We start from the raw sequence: 21,582 nt of genomic DNA on the forward strand, positions 1-21,582 counted from the left end.
ACTTCTGATAGTTTAAGATATTTAAATTAATTGGAGGCAGACCTTGAACACACTGCTCAAATTAAATCAGCTAAGATATCAGGAAAATAATTGTAGAGCTGAACAAGTCCGGTTCATCCTCAGGAACAATTTCCAGATTCTTAAAGATGCCTGGTCAAACAATTATACACAAAGAAAAACAAGATGGGGATGTCCAACCATCAGAACGCTCAGGAGGGAAACTGCTGAGTTACTGTATGCACCTTATTTAAAGATGCTCACACCTGACAAAACTTGGTTCACCTTTCTTTGGCCACAGATACTGTGGCCAAAGAACCACCAGTGACCCAAAAAGCAGAGTTTATTGATAGCTGGCAGTTTTCTGTTTTGGTTTTTTGCACTACAGAATGCTGCATTGCACACTTAGTTCCACACGTGTACCGAACTAACAGGACTGTACCGAATATTTCAGTGTGAATTTGTTTATCAGTGCACCTCTAGTGAATAAGGTAATCACTTATAGATTTTGTCTGCTGTTAAAAATGACATGAAAGCCATTAAAATGTTCTATAAACTAAAATGTTTGTATTGAGAGCCATTTTAACTTTTTTTCATTATGAAATCACAAGTGGCATGTAATGTTGAATGTAATGCAAGTTTTGTGAGACTCCTTGTTGGTGAACCCAAAGGCACATTTATATTTTACTGCATCTTTTCATTTCATACCTCAGGGACATGTACAAACATGTACTTATTCAGCTGTTAAATCCATGATCCCTAAACACCCGAATCTGTGAATGAGTTAGTCTTCAAAACCACCTTCCTGAACTCGGTTGTCTCCTTCGTATGCTGTCAGATCAGCATACAGCAGTAAGGGCATGGATTCATAAGAACTCAAACTTTCCTCTGGGATCAAACCCAGAGATATTAGTTGCAGATCCTGCAAACCCTGAAAGAGGCAAAGAGAAGCTAAAATGGATTAAAATGTGTTCTTGTTTTATCCCACAGATTAGGTTGTGAGGAAGTTGGAGGCCAAGGTAACGTCATGTTTTCGTACAGGGCAACGCCCTGCTGCAAGAGGCTGCTGCCATCTGACGTTACTGTTCTTACTGAAAGGTGCTCATAATCACCAAGTTTTCAATTGGAGGTACAGCTCCATCTAATGACTCTTTAAATCCAAAATGTTCCTGTAAAAACAACAATCACACATACTATAGCCTACAAATTAAAATCAAAACAAATATTTGTCTAGCATGATGAGAATAAAAAAAGTTGTTCCATGCATATCAAAAACATTAGATGTGAGAATGAGCTGGATATATTTAGAAATGGACCTAATTTTAGTGTAAGTGCAACTTTATGAAAAAAAAATCTGCTTTTATTAGAGTTGCATATGTTGAACTACCAGTGTGTAAAAATGTTGCTCTTGGAGAGTGTTTCTTGGATTGCAGTAATTGTTGGCTCATATTTATGACTTGGAGAGCTTTTCAGACAGGCAGCAGGTTATATTGGCGGGCATCTTTTGAATACCTTTTGAACTAAGAATGTCATTTAGACTTTCCATGTAACCAATAAATTACATATAAGGATTAACTATTAGTTTTTTCTTTGAGTTTCTCTGGTTCAAGTTTGTAGATATCCATTTGACCACTAAAATGTTTTTCTCGAACATTTATGTGTTGGCTTTCAGACTTCTGCTCATGCACTTGACACCGTTGTACAAACCAATCATTAAGACAGAAACATAACTTGGTTTTATGTAACTTTTTTTACTAAACCAGATTAGTTTATGTCCTGTCAGGTTGGTGCAGATGCAGAAAAGAGTTTTTGTGGTTTTTGTAAGTACTGATTCTGCTGTTAAAACCATTCAGTTAAAGACATTCAAACCACCTTCTGCTCAGCTCATTTCCAAGTTGCAACAACGGCTTGTAAACATTAATACCAACTGAGTGAGCAGCGATGACTTGATGGTGTCGTTTTTATCGCTCTGTCGTTTAACAGCTGGTAACGGTTCTACATCCGAAGCTTCTGAAGTCCATCATTTCAACTTCACTTACATCCAAACAATAAAATATACATTTTATGATACCCAACAGGCATTTTGACATGTGGGTTCATTTTAATGTTTGTGTCTGTTACCAGGGGTAATGAGAGTCAGTTGTGAGAGATGCATTAAAGCGACTGTTAGTTACTCTGTTGTGATGGCTCCCCTGAGGGGCTTCATTCTTCGTACACATCTTGCTTCTTATCTTCAAGTGTTTGAGTCATCTGCCAAATTTCAACGACCGTAGTTGTAAAATGGATATTTAATCCAACGTTAAACACTTAGGTACTCACCTTTCTGAGTGCTGAATAAAGTGTGTGGATGGTCCAAATGGAAGTTAATATTCTCATGTTGATCCTGTTTTCTATCACAAATCTATACCCTAAAGTTTATTGAGTAATAATTAATTCATTAGTCGGTGTCCTGTCGGGTTTAATCAGATGAATTATCTCATTTTGTTCCAGCACAGTTAACAAATGTCAATTAACCGCCTGTCATTTAATACAGGGCCTTGTGCGTAGTTTAGCTCCAGTGCTTGTTTTATGGTCCTGATATTGTATTTCATAAGACAGATAACGTTGTGTGATGCTTCCGCTAACGTAATCATTGATACCAAGGGTCAGGCTTTTTCTAATATATCTGCTGCAACATAAAATCCACCTGGTTTCTGCTACCATGTTTTAGTTGGAGATGTCTTAATTTTGCATATGAGGAGCACAGAGGCTGTACTTTTCAAACCACAACCCACTTTAATGGGAATGTTATGAGATTGACCAGTATTCCACCAGCTTGTTCTTGAAAATAATCCATGGAAACCGGTTGGATTCTGGTCACATAGATACTAACCAGTGTTGTGATTAAAAACTTAATATTGCTAAAGATTTATTGAAGAACCAATATTTAGGAAAACACTCTACTCAAGTAGATCTATAGAGATCCTTAGCAAATGCGAAGACATCTTATGCACTCCGCAGATCTTGTCTCTGGTGAAAACCTATAAGAAATCCAATTAGTGGTTTGTAATGTAGGAGAAACAGCTATAATGTGTCCATAAATTATTAAAAAGGTTTGCTTTTGGTCACTGTGTGTGTGGCAGAGAAGCACATTGTCTTGAACCCGCCGCCATGGTAGTGGTATGTATTGGGGATAGATAGAGTTAAAACAGAAATACTGGCAAAAAGCCCTGTTAAAGTCTCTTGCATACCTGAGAATAGGGTGGAGCTTGAATTTCTACCAGAACAACACTAAAAATAAAGCCACAGAGTGTAAAATAGTTTAAAGCCTATTGATGAGTTAGAATGGCCCAGTCAAAGTCCAGAGTTAAACCTAATTGAGCAAGCTGATGTTTACACACAGCATCTATTTTGCAAAAAAAGATTATCCAAACATTTCAGTCTGTGGTAAAAAATCCCAAAATACTTAGAAAAGTGAAAGTACGGACTGACAAGGAGGAGAAAAACTGCTTTTAAGGTTTAGAAACATGTTTTTGTTTTTTTATTTCTCACCACTTTGTGTTGGTCCATCATATTAAATTCCATTAAAGCATCTTGAAGTTTGTGGTTCCAACTTTACAAAATTGAGAAAAAGCAGAGGAATATAAATAGTGTTGATAGCTTCTCTGCTATCCCACTTATTTTGATTATTTTTATTGTTTCAGTTAAGTTTGTTTTCAGAAAAAAAACATTTTTTACTTTCTCTCTATTGAATCCAGAGCATTTCCTTTGGATTTGTGTTTTATGTTTTTCAAGGCCCAAATAAGCTGCACATTGTTTTGAGTATTAGCCTGAGAGGAAGTTTTGCTATTTTCACTCTGCAGAGAAATAAGGGAGCTTGGCACTAAGGTAAACAGTCACACCACTGTTTTTCTCAAACCGTACACCCACAGTAAAAGAGGAATGGAGAGTCTCACAAAGAATATTTACCCCTGGCAGCCCAGAGGCTCCTCATTGAGCCCACCTAATGACACTCACATGTCTTCCTCTCTCAGTCTGACATATAACCACAGATCCCTCAGCCTCAATTGTGTTAGATTAATCTGCTGCTAAAGTTGTGATCATGAGACATTGCAGAATTGCCTTCTTTCTCTTGTGCTTGAAAAGCTTCTCAGCCATGAGGCAGATTTGCATAGAATTTCACATTATCCTTTTAGGAATGATGCACATAAAACAGGCCAAATTTATCGTTGCAAGTGACTAGAGATAGACTAAGTGTGTGTTTCTGCGGAGAATGTGCCCTTTTAAGGCAAATGTAATTAGTAAAGGAAATTGATTTGACTTGTGTATGATGGATTTCAGTAGTTTTATTTGTTATGTTTTAGAAAAGGTCTTTATTGTGCGAACGGTTCTCTCGGTAAATGGCTATTTATTACCATAAATGGATACAAGTGGCCAGAAATGACACAAAAGGTTACTCAAGTTTATGGTGACATACAGTGCTTGAGAGCTTGTTGAAGTTCATGGACAATTTTTATTTAAAATATTATCTGAAATATCTTTCTTGAACTAGAAAACAAAAGGGAAGACCACATTAAAGCTGTGCTTTACTTTAGGTTTCAAAATGTGATTAATAAATGCATTTTTAACGCACTTTATCCAACATCATCAATAATAAAACCCTCATGTATTTACTTTTACTATCTAGAAGGTTTATAATTTGAATTAAAGGATTAGTCTCATCTAAAGAGGTTGAGGTAAAAGTCTGATAAAAACATGAACAATGTACTCTGTGGCTTCAGATGAACTGCCCCAGGCCTGAGGAATACATCCAGATGCTTTATGAGAACTAGAGGGTCGCACTTGTATGAGGTCCCATCGTTGATGCATTGCTTGCACACCATGCAGTATAGTGCGTACCCTTCAGGCACTGCACATTTCTCTTGTATTTTGTACAGAAAAGGGAAAATTTTCTTTTAATGTGCCAATGTGGTTTCTTTGAAATTGGTTCTCAGACTTTTAAAAGGTTTTTAAAAGTGATCAGCAGTGTGATGGCTGTTTTTTCTACTAATTGCTGTTTATTCCAGTGTCTCTTCTTCAAAATGTTCTAACTATAAAATATAAAATCTCTACTATAAAAAGTTGCATGAATGCAAGAAAAGCCTTTGTTTATACATAAAAGTTGAAGATTCACTTCTAAATTCATCTTAATCCACTTTTTTGAATTTTTTTGCATGAAAATAAATAAGTAGAGTTGTCGAGACAGTCAATATTGAGATATAATTGAAACTAAAAAGAATCTTTAAAGATGCTCATTTGTTTCAAGATCAATACAAACCAGACACATTTACTTTTTCTCATAGCATTGCACTAACAACAGAAACACTCTGAACTCCCCTTAATGCAGAGACTCATAGGGAAGAATTAAGACACTCAGATTTTCTCAGCTGAGTTTAAACTGAAGAAATACATTTTGGAAAGTTGTTAAAGTATTAAACTGTTTTGAAGGTATATGTTGACAGCTATAGTTGAAATTTGATGAAGAGGAATAATTATTTGATATATCAACTTTGAATCAGGTTGAAAATAAAACCTGACCAAATGGGGTGGGGGGAGTTTTTTTATTTATGGAGCTGTGAAGTTTGAAAGGAACGATAGATATAAAAAATAATCTCTAAGCAGGCTTCAGATGAATTGTCTATCAAAGTCACAGGGAAGCTGAATTGATCGGCAGTCACTGCAGAGTATTATCTGACATGAAGTTTAGATTTAGGAAGATGGGATTTAGAAAATATGTCCCTTTGTGACAAGAATCTTATAAATCTCACACAAAAGAAATCTACAAAAATGATGATTCATCCAGAAGCCTGATGGATGTTTATTAAATGCTTAAACTCAGAGATGCACCAGCTGTTTGCTAGTCTAAGAAGAAGTTCTCTTCCATGTTTGTGCCTTTTAATCTGTGATCATTGTCCGGTAGATATTAACTTACTAACGCCTCTTCGTGCCACTTCAGGAGGCAGTCACAGAGCCATTACCTCCATGAGATTAAAGGGCGAGTGTAAAATGGTAATGGCTGTGCAGTGCTCCTTTAATCCATTGCCATCTAAAACAGATTCCAATGCAGATAATTCAGCTAAATATTACTGAGTCCTTTGAAAATGCCCAATGCATATTTTATGTGTGATGCTAATGTTAGTGCAACTGAATTGTACAAAAATCCAGTTGCAAGTGCACCCAAAGGGTCACAAACCTTTTGGTTTTGTGACATTCAAATTGCAGACAAGTCAACACGCCTGCTGCATAATAATCTGATGATTTATGTGGGTTTGGCTTTTTGCTTTCCTTCACCGGTGATTGATGGCGATGCCTCTCTCTCAGTAGTATCTAAACTTGAAAGTAATCAACATAGTTTTTCAAAATTCTCTACTTAAAATATTGTGAGCAATTGATTTTTCATGTCATTGTTTCCCTAAAGTCAAAGATGAGTCACAAATGTGTTAAAAGGGGACGTGTTATGCCAAATTCACATTTTCCAATGTGAATTTCTAAAATCAGCTGTTTTTTTGGCAATAAGTTAATTATTTTTGTGTGTCTGGAAAATGAGCGGTTTAAAAAAAACTCCAGAATGTAACATCACAAATCAGCTGGCACTGCCCCTCGCTGGCAACCCAAACAAAGCCTAGACCGGCACCTACCAACTCAAATGAATCCTAGCCCGTTACCTAGCATGCCAAGCAGAGCTCCGGCACATTTGGTCCGCTGGTTGTACTACTGCATGTGCTGTACAATGGCAGCTGGAAAAGACACATGTTTTGTTGTTGACTTACCACCCAGAAAGTACTTGCTGTATTCTTGTTGGTTGTGCAAGAGGCTCCACTTATGCTTCTTAAAGATGTACGGCTTTGTAGTAGCATTTGTTTGCAGCCACTTTTACTGGAGTTCGCAGGGCATGGCCAGCAGCAGCTTTTTTGGGATTTAAAGTGACAAGATGCCCAAAATCTGACCTTCTGAGGATGTTTTTACGCAAAAAATATAATGAGCACATTTTGTGCAGCCCACAGACCTATCCTAACCTGTTCAAGTAAGCACTTCTTAAAGGCTATCTTTAAGAATTGGTTTACAAATGAATGCATCACTTTAAGAACACTGCTATAATTGTAACAAATGTTTATGGCTTTCAGGGAGTATTTATCTTCCTCAGCAAAAGTTATTTGGAAAAGGATAAGTAAGACAGAAAAAAATCTGAGTGCACATTTTGTATTTAGAAGTGGTATTAACAGCTCATCTTTGGCATCTCTATGATCCTTCTTAAACAAATCAATAGAGCATGAGGATTGTGCTGAGCCGGCAAATAGAAAGCGCCACAGGGACAACTATATAATAGGCTTTTATTTACAGTCTGCGCACCAGGCTGTTGGAAAAGAATGCTAATAGGGCAAACGTACACTATGATGCACCTGGATGTGTTGGCCGTCTCACTGCTTGACTGCGTGCGCACCCAGAAAATCAATCTGTGAATCAGTGGCTGTGCGTCATTGAACCAGGGAGTTTCATTGATTTCCTAGAACAAAAGGAATTCTATAACTTTACTCTGCTCTTTTTCTCCCTGCAGCAGCACACAGGTTTCACTTCAACGTCAGAGGTAAAGTGCTTGTAGAAATTTCTTATACAAACATGCTGACAGTGGAGCCATCAAAGTTAAGGGCTTCACAGCAACGCAACACCCATTCATTGTCTGCGTGCGAGAGATGATTATGTAATAACAGTAGCTGGCATTTTTAGTTACAATCGACATGCATCATATAGCTTTAAAAGACATGCAGTACAATATATTAACACAAGAATTCTCTTCAAATGTCTTGAGAGGACAACATAATCCTCTTTCTAATGAAAATCCACTCCTACACAGCATTAGAGTTGGTGATAAAATAAATATCTACATTTTGCTGACAGTGACTGAAACTGCCTGAATAGGCAGTTGTTTTTATGAATATTAATGAAGAAAGACTGTTTCTATAGGAGGCTGATCTGCTGTACTTTATACTTTAACTCTCTTACAGAACATTGTAAGTAAGTGTACAGCAATGCTCTTCTTGACACTTCTACACATTTAAGCTACGTTTTACTAGATACATTAAATGTGCGCTGATTAAGTGGATAATTCACAATAACCTTGAAAATATGTAAAATAAAAATCTCCATTTGTAGCAAAATCTTCTTGCTATAAGCCAGAGGTTCCCAAACTGTGGGGCGCGCCCCCTAAGGGGGGCGCCGTGTCATTGCAGGGGGGGCGCGGGAAGCCGTCTGGATGGAAAAAAAAACCCAAAACATGAACACTGTATGCGCTGGGTTTTTACCTTAGAATGGCCAACTCTCTGTTATTCCTATGTCAATTTGATACAGTAGAGGCTTCCTCACTTCCCATATCTCTGTCCCCTGTCACTTTTATCAGCATTTAAAACTGTTTAATCCGTAGTTAACATGTTGTAACCTGTTTTTCCGAGCCGCCTTTAAACGCAACATGAACACTACGACGCTCGCGCTGGGTTTCCACCTGTGAAGGAGACCTGCTGCTGCTGGGCGGAGCTACGTAGGTTTGTGTTAGAATCACGGCAGCAAACCAGCAAAACGCAAAGAACTTTTCACAGTTTTTCCCTCCAAACTAACAGACTGAGTTGAGTGAAGCTGCTGGATGCGGGTAATGTTAGCTAAAAGATGACTAGCTAATATCAATACAGAACCTTAAGCTTAACAAGTACCTTGTAGGCTACCGATGTTGGTGTCTATTTTCAGCTACGTACATTCATTTTGCCCCCAAACAGCCATTTGTAATCCATAGGGGGGGCGCAGAAAATGTTTGGAAACCACTGGGGGGGCACCGAAGAAAAAGTTTGGGAACCACTGCTATAAGCAGACATGCTACGCGTCATGAGGTCAGCTAGACATACTTTTAATAATTTAGCTTAATTTTAGTATCATAATGTTAAAAAATACAAACTTTTAGTCAGAATTTGTTATTGTCACAGTCATAATCAATAACAACACAACAGAGAAATGACGAGACAAGTATAAACTGAATTTCAAAGCAGATATTAAAGTTTTATTAAAACCAATAAAAACTAAAACCATCACCTAAAACTTTTCTGATCCTAACAAGGATCAGAAAAGTTTCTGATCCTAACAAGGATCAGAAAAGTTTATTCGAAGGGCAGGATTACTTCAGTGTTTGTGTATTTTTCTATATATAAATTATTTATAAAAAGAGATATGTAAAGTCTAGGTTGATAACGTAGTAGACCTTTGGATTTAAAATGCTGGCTTCAAATACAGAGCTTTTCTGATTGGTTTCAGGTACCACACAGCAAAGAAAATATGTGCAGTAGTCTGTATCAAATGGAGTAGATAAACATTTTCTCTACAAGCTGCAGAAAGCCTCTAATTTAAAAAAGCACGAGGTGTGAATGACCACAAATATCTTGTAAACAACATCTAACCCCAAAAGAGGCTTCTTTTCTTCCACTTCAACTGTATTATGTTCACTTACCTTATTGAGTTGAGCTAATTCCACTTTCTGCCTAATTAGGTAGAATAACTGTCAACAGTTTTGTGTTGTGTGTGTGTGAGAGAGAACTTTTTTTCACATTTCAGACCAGCTTTGGGGCATGCTAACATGTCCCTGGAGAATCTGTGCATAATTTACAAACACTGTAAATATGAGAGAAGTTTAATTGGAGTTCAAGTGTAAGTATGTGCGGTTTAGATAAAACAAACCATTGGACTCCAGTTAGTTAAAGACTAAAGGCCAACACATACTCCGCAAGAACAGAAAACTTCGTTTTCTCTGCCAGCTTTTTTCATTTGTGGTTTAAGCGCTCAATTAACTTATTCTTGATGTTTATTCTGGGCACAACTTTTTCTTTTATGTCCAAGATCTATGATTTATACTTACAAGAACTTAGAAGTGTCCTTCCTGGCAAGAACTTTGTTTTTGATCTTGGAGCATCAAGTTAAAAATAAACTTTCTCTGTTCAGGTGGAGTTTGTAAAGGCCTTTAGAAACAATCGACATAACATTGTTTTCCCACTGCTTGATCAAGTTTAAGCAGTGGAATAACGGTTTAGTTTACCAGAATGTAACTGAGTCATAATGAGCTTTTTTTCTGTGAATTAAGGTAAGCAGTGTTGCACAGTTACAGGACAGGATCTATGCTGGACCTTGATATTTGTGAGGATTGGTGACCTCAATTCCATGCTAACAGCTGAAATCTGCATTCACTCTTCAGAAACTGCTTTAATAGTTCAGTAACCCAATACACCTTAATATACATTAATACACAGAGTGGAAACCTTCTTAACATTACAGCTGAAACTAACATCTACAGTCTTACTGGTCTCTGCTCTTCAGGGTTTAACCAATCAGCACCAAATATAAATACATGTATTGGTTGCTATGCAAAAACCATCCAGTGGCATATCAGGTCATTTCTTATAGGTACTTTAGCTTCCCAACCTACATTTCTTTTGAATATTTAAAAAAAAACCTTGTACAAAGTTTCCACAAATATAAATCCTGAGAGGAAAGGCAACAATCATTTGTACTGGTTACAAAAACAAAATTGGTTTACAAAATAAATAAATAAATATTTTCCTGTTTAACCATTTCAGTATATATTTCTGATGCAGCATATTTAGTAATAATGATGAATTATGGAGACAAATAATCATAAAAATGATTACATTTCATGTGTAGTTTGTTTAATGGTTATTTCAGTTGATTACAATTTGAACCATCTGCCACAATTAAATTTCACAGATTGTCACCTGATCAAACCAAAATACGAGTTACCATCTGTCAACACATAATACTCACTGATACAGAACATTTTCCTTTCAGTAGACATTAACAGACAATATTAATTTAAATCATTTGTTGTTGAAATTGTTGGGTAAAAAGTACAAAATGATGAGTGGTATTGAAACTGAACTCAACATTGTCTGGTGGGTCTCTTTAAAAACTAGGTAGTCGTATAAGTCAATGTTGTTAAATTGCACTTCAAATAAAAATATATCTAAAACTACATTACATTTTTGTATCATCTCCTGTTTCCCTTTGAGAAAGTTTGTTGGTTTCTGCTTCAAAATGAATGAGAAAAGTTAGACCACATTATCCTCAGCTCCCTCTTAAAATGATCTGGGCTTTTACGACGGTCTAGCAGCTGTTTGGGGTTTATGCTGCTTGATTAGTAAAGATAAATTTTATTTTCTAACTGCAAAATCACCATTTACTGTTGTATGCGACCTGCGGATCAATCTAATTAACTCTGAGTAGCATTTTTATAAATTTAACTACATTTTTCCAGTGGCCAATTTCCAACTGTCTGAAAAAGTTTTAGCTTTTACATGGATACAAAGTTTGGTATTTGTAACGAACAAATACCAAGATTTGTAAATTAAAGCAAAAACAAATAAAACATGAGAAGATGCAGCCTATACATGGTCACAGAGCCTTGAGAGGAGTAGCTGAAGGTCAGCAGGCAGCCAGATGGAGCTTGGCATGTCGGCTGTTTTATTGAAAAGGTAAAGGTATAGAACAATATATAAAGAATTCATCGTGTTTTTCAAAGAGCCAACTGAGAAAAGGCTCCATGGTGCAACAGTGGAGCCTATTGCTAGACTGTGATTACATGTAGTGTGCTCTCCAAGGAAGCCATGAGTTTTCTCCAGTTACCCAAGTTTCCTTCAAAAGTCCAAAAAACATGCCTGTTAAGTTTAAACAGACCAGGTGCTTGCATCAGTGCATTTGATGCAAACAGTGTACAAGATTATGTAAACAAATGAAATTATTTTTTAAATCTCAGTGGTTCATCATTTTATTGCAACTTTCACATGAAAATCTTATGTTTACATTTTCAAATTTACATGATTTTCTTTTTCCGGCACTGCGACATTTCTTCTATAAGGAGCCAAGCTCTACGAAGAAACAAAAAAAAACATTTGAAGTTGTTGTTTGAGTGAAAGTGCACATTTATTATTAATCAAACTAATCTATACTTACTGAAACATAAGAAACACACTGGGCAAAGAAACACACTATCTACTGATCAGAGTTTAAAGGGGAATAATATACAAACCCTTGGCTGAAGGTAGATTCGTTGGTTCTTAATGTTTATTTAAAATCTCTGTTTAATTCATTGTGTCCCATTTTGAGGACCCCCAGGAACACCAGAAATTATTATTCTGACTGTGGCTATTCATAGTGCTCACATTTGCTTGGTATTAAATAAACTGGTTATAAACAAAATTACCACAAAAAAATTGTACGAAACAACCTCTAAAATTGCTTTGTTTACTATTAAATTCTATCACAATATTTTATTTCCCATTTCCCCCTCCGTGTATCAGACTTAAATGCTCTGAAATGTGTGTCCATTTGCCGGATGATTGTGTGAGGTTTGTTGTCATCCTGTGACGCTCTCTGAAACAGAACAAAACAATTTGCAGAGGGAGGAGAAAATGACCGGCGGGAAATGGGCTTTACCTTTGTCTATAAAAAGATGTGCTTTGTTATGAACTTTGTGTTTCCACTCAGGTCACCAAAGATGACTGACAAACAGATTGAGGAAAAATGTATGCGATATACCGAGGATCAGAGGGAAAACGGAAATTTAGTGAAACCTTTGAGGTTTTCCTCAAAAAAAACCCCATTCAATCTGGAAAAAAAAATGTGCCCAAGATGAATAAGAGAGAACATTGAGTATGGAAGGCACATAAAATGGAGTCAAGATTGTTTTGGACTAACAGGATTGGATAATTACACTGATCAACATGTTTTTGACTAATAGGATCTGATGATAATTATGATCATCACTGAGTCATTTCTATCTGATACTGTCAGATAAAAAGGTTCCTGCCTCGCTTGTGGTGTCACAAAAAAGAGCTTTAATTATGTGTCAGACACACTTCATTTTCCCTTTTTACACCTCTGTTTTTCTCCTCCTCTCCTGTACCTTTAAGCATATCTTCATCTCTCCCTGACAGCCGTGATGTTTTATTAACCACTGTGTGATGCAAGACACCTGAGCCAACGTGCCATATTTATGTTGGAATAAGAAGGAAAAGAATCTTCACCTGAACATCTTCTAATGTCCCAAACTCTTAGAAATATACGTTTTTAGACTCTCAGCCATGTGCGAGTTGTGTTAAATTAGGGAAATTCTCCGAAAATATAATTCAAAAACAGCTATGCAACATGATGAGTTATGCAGCATGCCTGTCTGGTAATTGATTCACAAACCAAGAATGTTTAAGAAGACTTGACAGCTTTCATGTGAGAGTTGAGAATAAACTGTTATGAAATAATTCAGTGTGCAATGTCGAGGATATTTTTTCCCAGCCATTACAGATTGACAGTAACTTCCTGAGACCTTCCAGAGTAATCAGTTTACATTATGTATACTGAGTATTTATGTTATCTTTGTCACAGTCATCATCTATCAGAGTCGAGATAAATCTAACCGTAGAGCTTTGATGAATGTCTAACATTAGTTAAATTTCTTAGAGGTTGTAAATAATGCAAAGGAGGAATGCTGAATGTCTTCTCGCCCAGAAACAGATGGAAAAACTCCTAGCCTAACATACATCTAAAGTTGCTGTCAGTAGGAGTTTGTGTAGGCATGGCATGCTGTGATGAACTGTCCAGGATGCAGGCCTACCAGGCCGACATCTAGGCCTCTGGGTCTGATGTCCTGCGACTTTAAGAAGTATCCTTGGTCCAACATTTCTGAATTAAATGGTTGAATTATCTTCTCAAAATGGAGTCAGATTCCCCACAGTCCTGCTAATGATGTCACTACTTGACTCAGGTGTGTTAAAGCAGAGATGCATATAAAAGTTGCAGGAGGCTTGCATGTGAAGATCCCAGGTATAGAGCATGGTTGGATGTTCCTCTGTAGGGTAAATTATGCCACATACATATTATAGAAAGATTTTAATGTATTCTGGCCAATAGTTTAAGCATTAGTATTGTGTAAAATTGAGTTTTTTGAGCCTTGCATCATGTTTCTTTTATATTTGATGTAACATTTTTATAACAACTGAAGTTAACATAGCTACTTGATCTATAAAATGTCAATATGTGCCTGGAAAACACATGGCACTACCTATTTAAAAATCATAAATGAGAAATTTTGTATTTTATCAGTTATGTTGGCAACTTAACTCATCATCCATTGTAGGCATGGATTAGCAAAGGGCTTTCTTTGCAATAAAAATCTGCTCTTCAATTACATACTTACTTTATACTTTTGATTAAAATCAACAGCACAGATCGCTGGAAATATATTGTGAATTAGTTTCACTTTTACACTAAATAAATTGAGATAAATTACCATTTTAATTGGCTTCTAAAATGATTCATCTGTATGAAAGTTGAAGTTGAAAACAGTGTAGAGAAATTTAAAGCTACTCTACTTTAAACCATCAAATCCTCTTTGAGTCGATTCAGATGCAAACAATTCAAGCATATAAATTGCACGTTCCTTTCTATACATTGGTTTCAAAACAGAGATTATGTGTGCAGTGTGCAGAGGAATGGCTAAGTAAGCAAAATCTTTCTATAAAATAAATAGGACATGCCTGGTGGGACAGACAAATGGCATTCATTACATTTCTACAATACACCACTTGTAATTGACTTCTTCAATTGAAAGTACCGCAGAAGCAATATGGAGTCACTCCAGAAGATAAGATGTTGTATGTAAATGAGGTTAATCTTTACAGTACATCAATACACACGCACACATTCAAATTTAAATGCAAATTAAAGGAGAGTCTGAGACTCGACGAGACGTTTGTCCAAAATAAGTTTCCATCATTTTAAATCGGCCAGATTGTGCACACAAGCTCTTCAATCTTCCTATTTAGCTAGTTTTGTTTTTAATGAATACTAATTTAATGTTAATGTTAATTTATTTGTATAAATGAGCTTCTTGCAGAGGTTTAAACTCCATGCGCTCAACACATCCAGGAACCATGAAATAAAACATAATAAAACAACTCAACGGCTAATAACAGTAAAACGTCAGCAACAATGAAACACAAGCAGTGACAAAATATACCAAGAATTAAAAATGCATTAACGTAAATGTTTAGATAATTGATGGCCAGTGTGTAGAGTTTTTTTCCCTTTGTGTTTTAAAAGTTCGTCCTGTACTGAACGCAGCCTCCTTATTGTTTTATGCCTGCTGTATCGAGTGAAAACAGCCAGCAGGCATTAGGATTTGTTTTTGTTTGTTTGTTCGCACAACACAGCACAGAAAAACTATAACATTAATTCTTTATCATGCATTTTTCAATACCATGTTTGAAAATACAAACAGGTAATACAGGCATGAGATCAGAAAAGAACATTTAAAGCTAATTACAGCAGTGCTTGCAGCCCATAGGGCATGTTTGGCATTTACTTTATATTAAAAGCTTTCTTCAGATGACTGCAAAAATAAAGAAACTAAATTAGGTTATTGGGGGAATAGTATAGTTGAATATTTTACTGCCTTTTGAATCAATACTGATATCATGTACCAGATGGCAGGAGATTAAACAGAATATGGGAGAGGTTAAAGGAAGTTCTTGCTAAACTGTGGGATTTTTTTTCTGCAACATCGCCTCCAAAAATATTCTCTTAAGGCAGGAAGAGACACCTTGATGACTCCTTCAGACATCCCCACCTTAAATTGCAAACTCAGTCAGTTCCAGTGCAGTCACTGCACCAAGTTGGGATGCAGCTCGCCATGATGCTTGTGGCGGTGCCCTGATAAAAGGTGGGGAGGATGAAAGGTGGTGTTCTTTCATGCTTCAGGCTCTGGTGGACTTGCCTCCTCTTCTAAGGTTTATTGGTGAGATAGAGAAGTTGGGGCTCCAGGGAAACTCTTCAGTAATGATGACGGCGATCGTTACAGCTTAATTATAAAATAAGATCAAAGAACATTGAGAAAAGGCGACAAAAAGACATTAGTCAGGGAGCTTGGCATGTAGAAGTTTTTTATTCTGTGATTTAATTATTTATGACTCTTGCAAGTCAGGTTTCTCTGTATTGCGCCATTCTCAACTTAATTTAACATGCTTTGTAGCAAAATAAAGGCAAAAAAGTAGAGAATCACGTTAAAAACACTGAATAACATTAAAAGAACAAAAGGTAAATATTAAACCATCACATTAAAAAAATAAACAGTGAAAATTTAACATAAAACTTCAAGACATGATTAAAGTTAACCGATAAAGGAATTTCTTACTTTGTTTCTTTTTCTCTTTCTCTTTTTATCAATTTATGTCTGTACTGCAGTTTGGTGCAGTTTTAAACCTGTTTTTAAGAGTGTTGTATTAATAAATTTGACATTGACTTTATGAGAACGCTGTGGTTTTCAGTACTAATTTAAAGGAGTCAATAATTTATGAAGATTTTAGGTTTTGAGGGGGTTTGCTCACAAGCTGGGATTTCAACCAAGGATCTTCTTGCTGCAATGCAACACTTGTACCAACTGTGACAGCTGCGTTTCTTTTATTTTTATTTTCTAAAAAAAATAATGTTTTATTGCAAATTACCACAACATAATAATTGTTGGTCTTCCCAAACATGCAGCAGGTTACCTCTTTTTATTCCAGGGTAATCTAAGTATATTAAAAGTAAGCTTAGTTGAACTGATATGTGTGTAGCATGTTGGGTTCTTCTATCAGTGTAATTTGGGTTTTGTTGAAACCAATCAGTCCTAACCAAACCTGGAACCCTGTGCAGATTTACTTCTTCTCCAGCGCTCGTTCGGAGCCGTGCTGCTGCTGTATTGATTCTGCTACGAGAAAACCCCCCCATAGATGATTAAAATATGAAACCTGCCATTTCAACCAGAGATTAAAGCAGGGATGACTTTTGGAGAACTATTTATGATAAAATATAGCCACACTGTTCGTAAAGCAAAGCTGTGATAGATTTCTTGGTATAGAGAAATCCTTCTTTTATAGTGCACTGTGCTGTACTGTCATGCTCCAGTGGCATATATCACAGGATGGTAACCAAACACTAGAACTACAAAGGGATTTAGATGTTGCTCGTCTCTTTTTTGCTGCCACAGTAGTTTCTTCTATACTCTACAAAGGAAAGGAAGAGGAAGGATTTTTTTAATGAGTTTTCAATCTGTGACTCTACTTGTCCATAAGTCCTCTAAGTTACACTTTGGGTTTAAAAAAAGAGCACTTCAGTTCAGTTTTAGTCATCACATTGACTAAAGTTTTATTACCAGATCTAATTTTAATCAAATGTTTGTTTTTGTCTCTGCAATAATGTGCTGTAGGTGGAACATTATTGCAATTGTGCACCGGAGCAAAAAAAAAACAATGAGATGATGAAAATCTATTTAGCTGAAGCAAAAAAAAAAAAGTCCAGATGAAATATTTTCCTTTTAATCTGTTTTTATCATATCTACACAAATGGAGCCACTAGTGTTAAGGGAAGGAAGTTGTAGAAAGAAAGGTCCAAATATGGATCACTACTTTTTTCCTGGGAGTTGCTGTCAGTGTTTAATTGACAGGTTGTTTAGCTTAAGTACCTTCAGGTGGGTAAGGCTTCAAGCTTCGGCATTTCAAGACTGTGTAGCAGGAGGTGAGGAAGCTAATATTTCTGCAAACTCCACAAAAATGATTTATAATAGAGAATCCATCTTATGCTACCGTAGGTGTTTACTTGTGGTTTCAAGTTAGCTGTTGTTTTGTATTTTCTTTTCTTTTACTGAGTTTTTAGCTAACGTGTTGCTAGCCTCTTTTTGTAAATATGTTGTCATTCATCAACAGTGTAGCAGCCAAAATGCTTAGTTAATGTAGTTCATGCACGTTCATAATTACTTACTTATGAAGTTATTTACATATTTTGTAGCACCAATGGTATTTATTCTTAGTTTTGGACAAAATTGTGCAAAGAGAGATCAGTGTAGCTGCATCTTCAGCTTATTGGCGCATCCGCTAAAAGAAGTTATAATGTAGATTTTAAAAAGTGTAACATATTTATTTATGAAAATAATAACATGCAATGTAAGGATCTACTTTTCTAGATGATGATATAATTTAGTTGAAATATTATAAATCAATATGAAATTGTTTCATTGAATGGTAACGTATACACAGTCAATACTGTACCCATCAAAAACAAGAGAAAACATTTAAGTTTATAACATCTACATCTTTTATGAAATCAACTAGGGTGTTACATGGGTTATTATCTTTTCTTATATTTGATTATTGTACACTTGATTCCTTCCCATTCCCAGAAAAAAAAAAAGTTTTTTGACTTTATTTAAATAATCATCATTGAAAAGATGTTATTTCTGGAAAAGCAACATTAGTTTTAATATACATCAAACAAGAGTTTTCAGGACGTTGTTTACATCCTTCTGTAAACAATGTCATTGATGGAAAAAACATTTATTGTCATTACAGCAGCCTTTCGCCTCTGATAATGGTGACGCGCTCCAAGTGTTGACATTTTAAAGTCCTCCTTGCCATCACTCTAATGTTTAGCTCCCTTCTCTGATTATTTAGTGAATTAATTGGGATATTATAACTTTCAGTCAGAATAAACCTGTTTGTAAACTTAAAAGATTATGTTAAGTCTATATAAGCTCCAACTTGAACAGTCACATTTAAAATAAAACTCCATGGTCTTGGCATAATACTGTCTTTATCTTGTACTTTTATTCCCTCTTGCATTTATTATATAATCCAGTTTGGGCCTTTGGTGATTCTCTGGCCTTATTAATTCACAGCTTTACGCCCTTTGGCCCCTGTTTTACCCCACAGTTTTACCGCCATCTTGTCCTCTATACCTGCAAAGATTCCCAGAGCCTTGAGAACCTCTTCTCAATGTCTGTATTCCCACTGGACTTGTTAATGAATGTGGGAACTTGGAGCTAGTTCAAGTGGAGCGTCTCCCCATGGGTGCAGCTTAAGTTTTAATTAGCAAAGTTAATGGGGCAGAGAGGGATCAACAGAGTGAGAGACAGAGATGCAGAGGGAGTGTCTCCTGAGCATAATGAATTTTCTGAATCTGATGGATGAAGACGGATACATTTAAAGAGCCCTTGATGACACTAGGACACATCTTCATCCTTTTGTAGTGGAAACCAAGGTTTCCACAAACCAAAGTATATTTTCACAAGATGGCGACTTTATTTCCTAGGAGATTGCAGACCTCTTCTTGATCTGCAGTAAAACTACCTTAGTTTTATCTGATTACTCACTTGAAGACCAGCACAGCCAGTTCTATATTCACTAATCTGTTTAGGTGTGAACCCATTAGATTTTGACCAGTTCTCATTAATGCATATCCAAGTGGCCGAGGGACCAACAATGGTTATATAAGCTTTAATGATTCAAACGGTGAGAGCCCTGCTGCTCCTGAGCAAAGCTCCCCTCCACCTCCAACCTCCTAGGAGAAAATATTTCCCTGTTTTATTCCTGCCTGCATACATAAGTTAGCACAGAAGTTTTAAAACTACAGTTTTAATAAAATGGCAAACCATTGCAATAAGACGCTGTTTGACCTCAACTTAAAAAGGTTACAGTTTTGGTCAGAAGTTTACATACTAATCAGGAGCTTGATTATAAATGAGCTTCTCTTGAAATGCGCACAACAAAAATGCAGCACTGGATTATCAAGGTTTTTTCCGTGTCTTTGCTCTGATTGGACCCCGTCATTTCTGTCCAATAGGAGCTACATTTATCATCCACATGGTTTTGTTTACAAATTATAATCTTGAAAAAAAAAAAAAAAACGTACTATTTCTGCCAAGAAGAGTGGTCAAATATCCAGATATTTCTTTGGTGGAAACTTCTTGGTGGCTACAATATAGTTTGATTCTTGCGCATTTTGCAAAAATGTTGGAGTTTTATGGCTAAGGCCGAGCTTGTATAATTTTATAAATCCCAGGAGGATTTGAGAAAATCAGCAGGAAGTTATAATCTCTGCTAATTCAGTCTCTGTGAAAGACTTGTCCCTCATTTTTCAATTCGCTCCGAAACACTATTATAGTAGTCAAAATGTAAAAAAAAAAAAAAAACCTCAGTATTTAACATGATGGCACATAATTTGATCGTTTCTCCTTTGTTTTCTTGTTAGGTTTCTGGCAATAAATCTGCAGGGGCTTCATGATGGTGAACGAGAAAGGAGATGGGATAAACAACAACACAAGCCTTCCATCAATTCAGCAGAACAGACCTGCTGTAAGAACTCTGCTTGTCTCCCACTGTCCTCTTCCTCTTACCCTGTGTGCGCTAATCTCAAGCGCTTTGTTCTTCACAATCACTAGAGAACACGCTTGGCCCCCTGTGCTTAATTCTGTTTGATGTTTACCAAATCACAGAATGCGATGCATCAGTGAGTCATGTCGAGCCATCAGAAAACGAACAGAATTTTCAAAGGATTACTAAATACTGCATGAAAACAAAAACTTTGCCTACACGCTTGAATCATTCACTGTTTCTCCTCCTCCTTCCTTCCTTCAGACTTTTTCCGCAGAGTTACTGTGGCAGTTCAATTTATTGATATTTAAATGAAAGCCTTGTCACTGCTGCAGTGTGTTGTCTTAAATCAGGCATTTTTTGCCTCTGACTGAGTCTTCTGGAATCCATCTTCATTATTTCAGTCATTGATTTCCGGAGATTCATTAACTCATCTTGTCTGAACGGCATGATCCCTCCAGTGCCAAACCATCCACAGTAACGCCACACACCAAGCGAGATAAGAAGCCTTTTTGTGTTCATCATACTGAGAAATATTACTGACAAGACCAAACCCCAGCTGATTAGTAACCAGGACACACACGGTTTGAAATGTTCTGTGCATTCATTATTGGTTCTCAGATGGATCACTAACTGCGTTTCCTTGACCATGTGATTACACAAATTGAAATTCTGAAAATAAATGTGCTTTAATGGAAACACAACAATTTTAAGAAAGCCTCGTGTTTGTCTATAAAACATTTTTGAGCTAGCATGAGGTGGTTCTTCCAGCTGTATCGCATCGCAGTTAGAAACTGCAATGGAAACACCAGATGTTACTACTGGTGGAAAAGATGAAGATGATGACAGGAAGTGGAAGGTAGATGAAGTTTTTTAACGATGTCGCATGAACAAACTTATTCACGTGATTTTATTTCTGCTTCTTATTTAATGGAAAAACCACAATCACATTTTTTTTTTTGACATTAGCAAAATATTGCCAAAGTTTTGCACTCTTTTTGAAATGCTGCACATTCTTTGCTGACATGTTTATAGAATAAAATTATAAAAGCAAAAGGAAATAATGCAAAAAGACATCAAGAAAATGTGGTTTCTTAACACAATTTCCTGTCAAATTATTTTAACAGATACATTTATAAGAATGAATTCAGTCTTCTGTGCTGCAATATGACAAGTTTTTGCTTTTTATTTCAACACTTTAATTTAAACTGTTAGTTAAGCGACTCATTTTCAACTACAAATCCTACCTATTGAGAATATAACTCCTAGAATTGAGTTTTCTGTTCCCCAAAGTCAGACCAGGGCGTTTAACTTTAACGCCCTGTCACAAATTCAAACTTTCTTT

General features: G+C 36.3%; 2 protein-coding genes across 3 annotated transcripts in view; both read left to right on the plus strand.

Annotated features, from left to right (window-relative positions):
* LOC103145867 (lymphocyte antigen 6 family member D) overlaps positions 1-21,582 on the plus strand; it is a 670,619-nt gene that overhangs the window by 135,265 nt on the left and 513,772 nt on the right. The window lies entirely within an intron of this gene.
* gpat2 (glycerol-3-phosphate acyltransferase 2, mitochondrial) overlaps positions 1-21,582 on the plus strand; it is a 135,308-nt gene that overhangs the window by 68,025 nt on the left and 45,701 nt on the right. For both annotated transcript variants that reach the window (XM_016677111.1, XM_007563495.2), the window contains exon 3: positions 20,116-20,219. In XM_016677111.1, the coding sequence (XP_016532597.1) occupies positions 20,145-20,219 (75 nt within the window). In that variant the 5' untranslated portion in view covers positions 20,116-20,144. The remainder of the gene's footprint in view (positions 1-20,115; positions 20,220-21,582) is intronic.

Source organism: Poecilia formosa, unplaced genomic scaffold (genome assembly GCF_000485575.1).
Source record: "Poecilia formosa unplaced genomic scaffold, Poecilia_formosa-5.1.2 Scaffold148, whole genome shotgun sequence".
NCBI lineage: Eukaryota > Metazoa > Chordata > Actinopteri > Cyprinodontiformes > Poeciliidae > Poecilia > Poecilia formosa.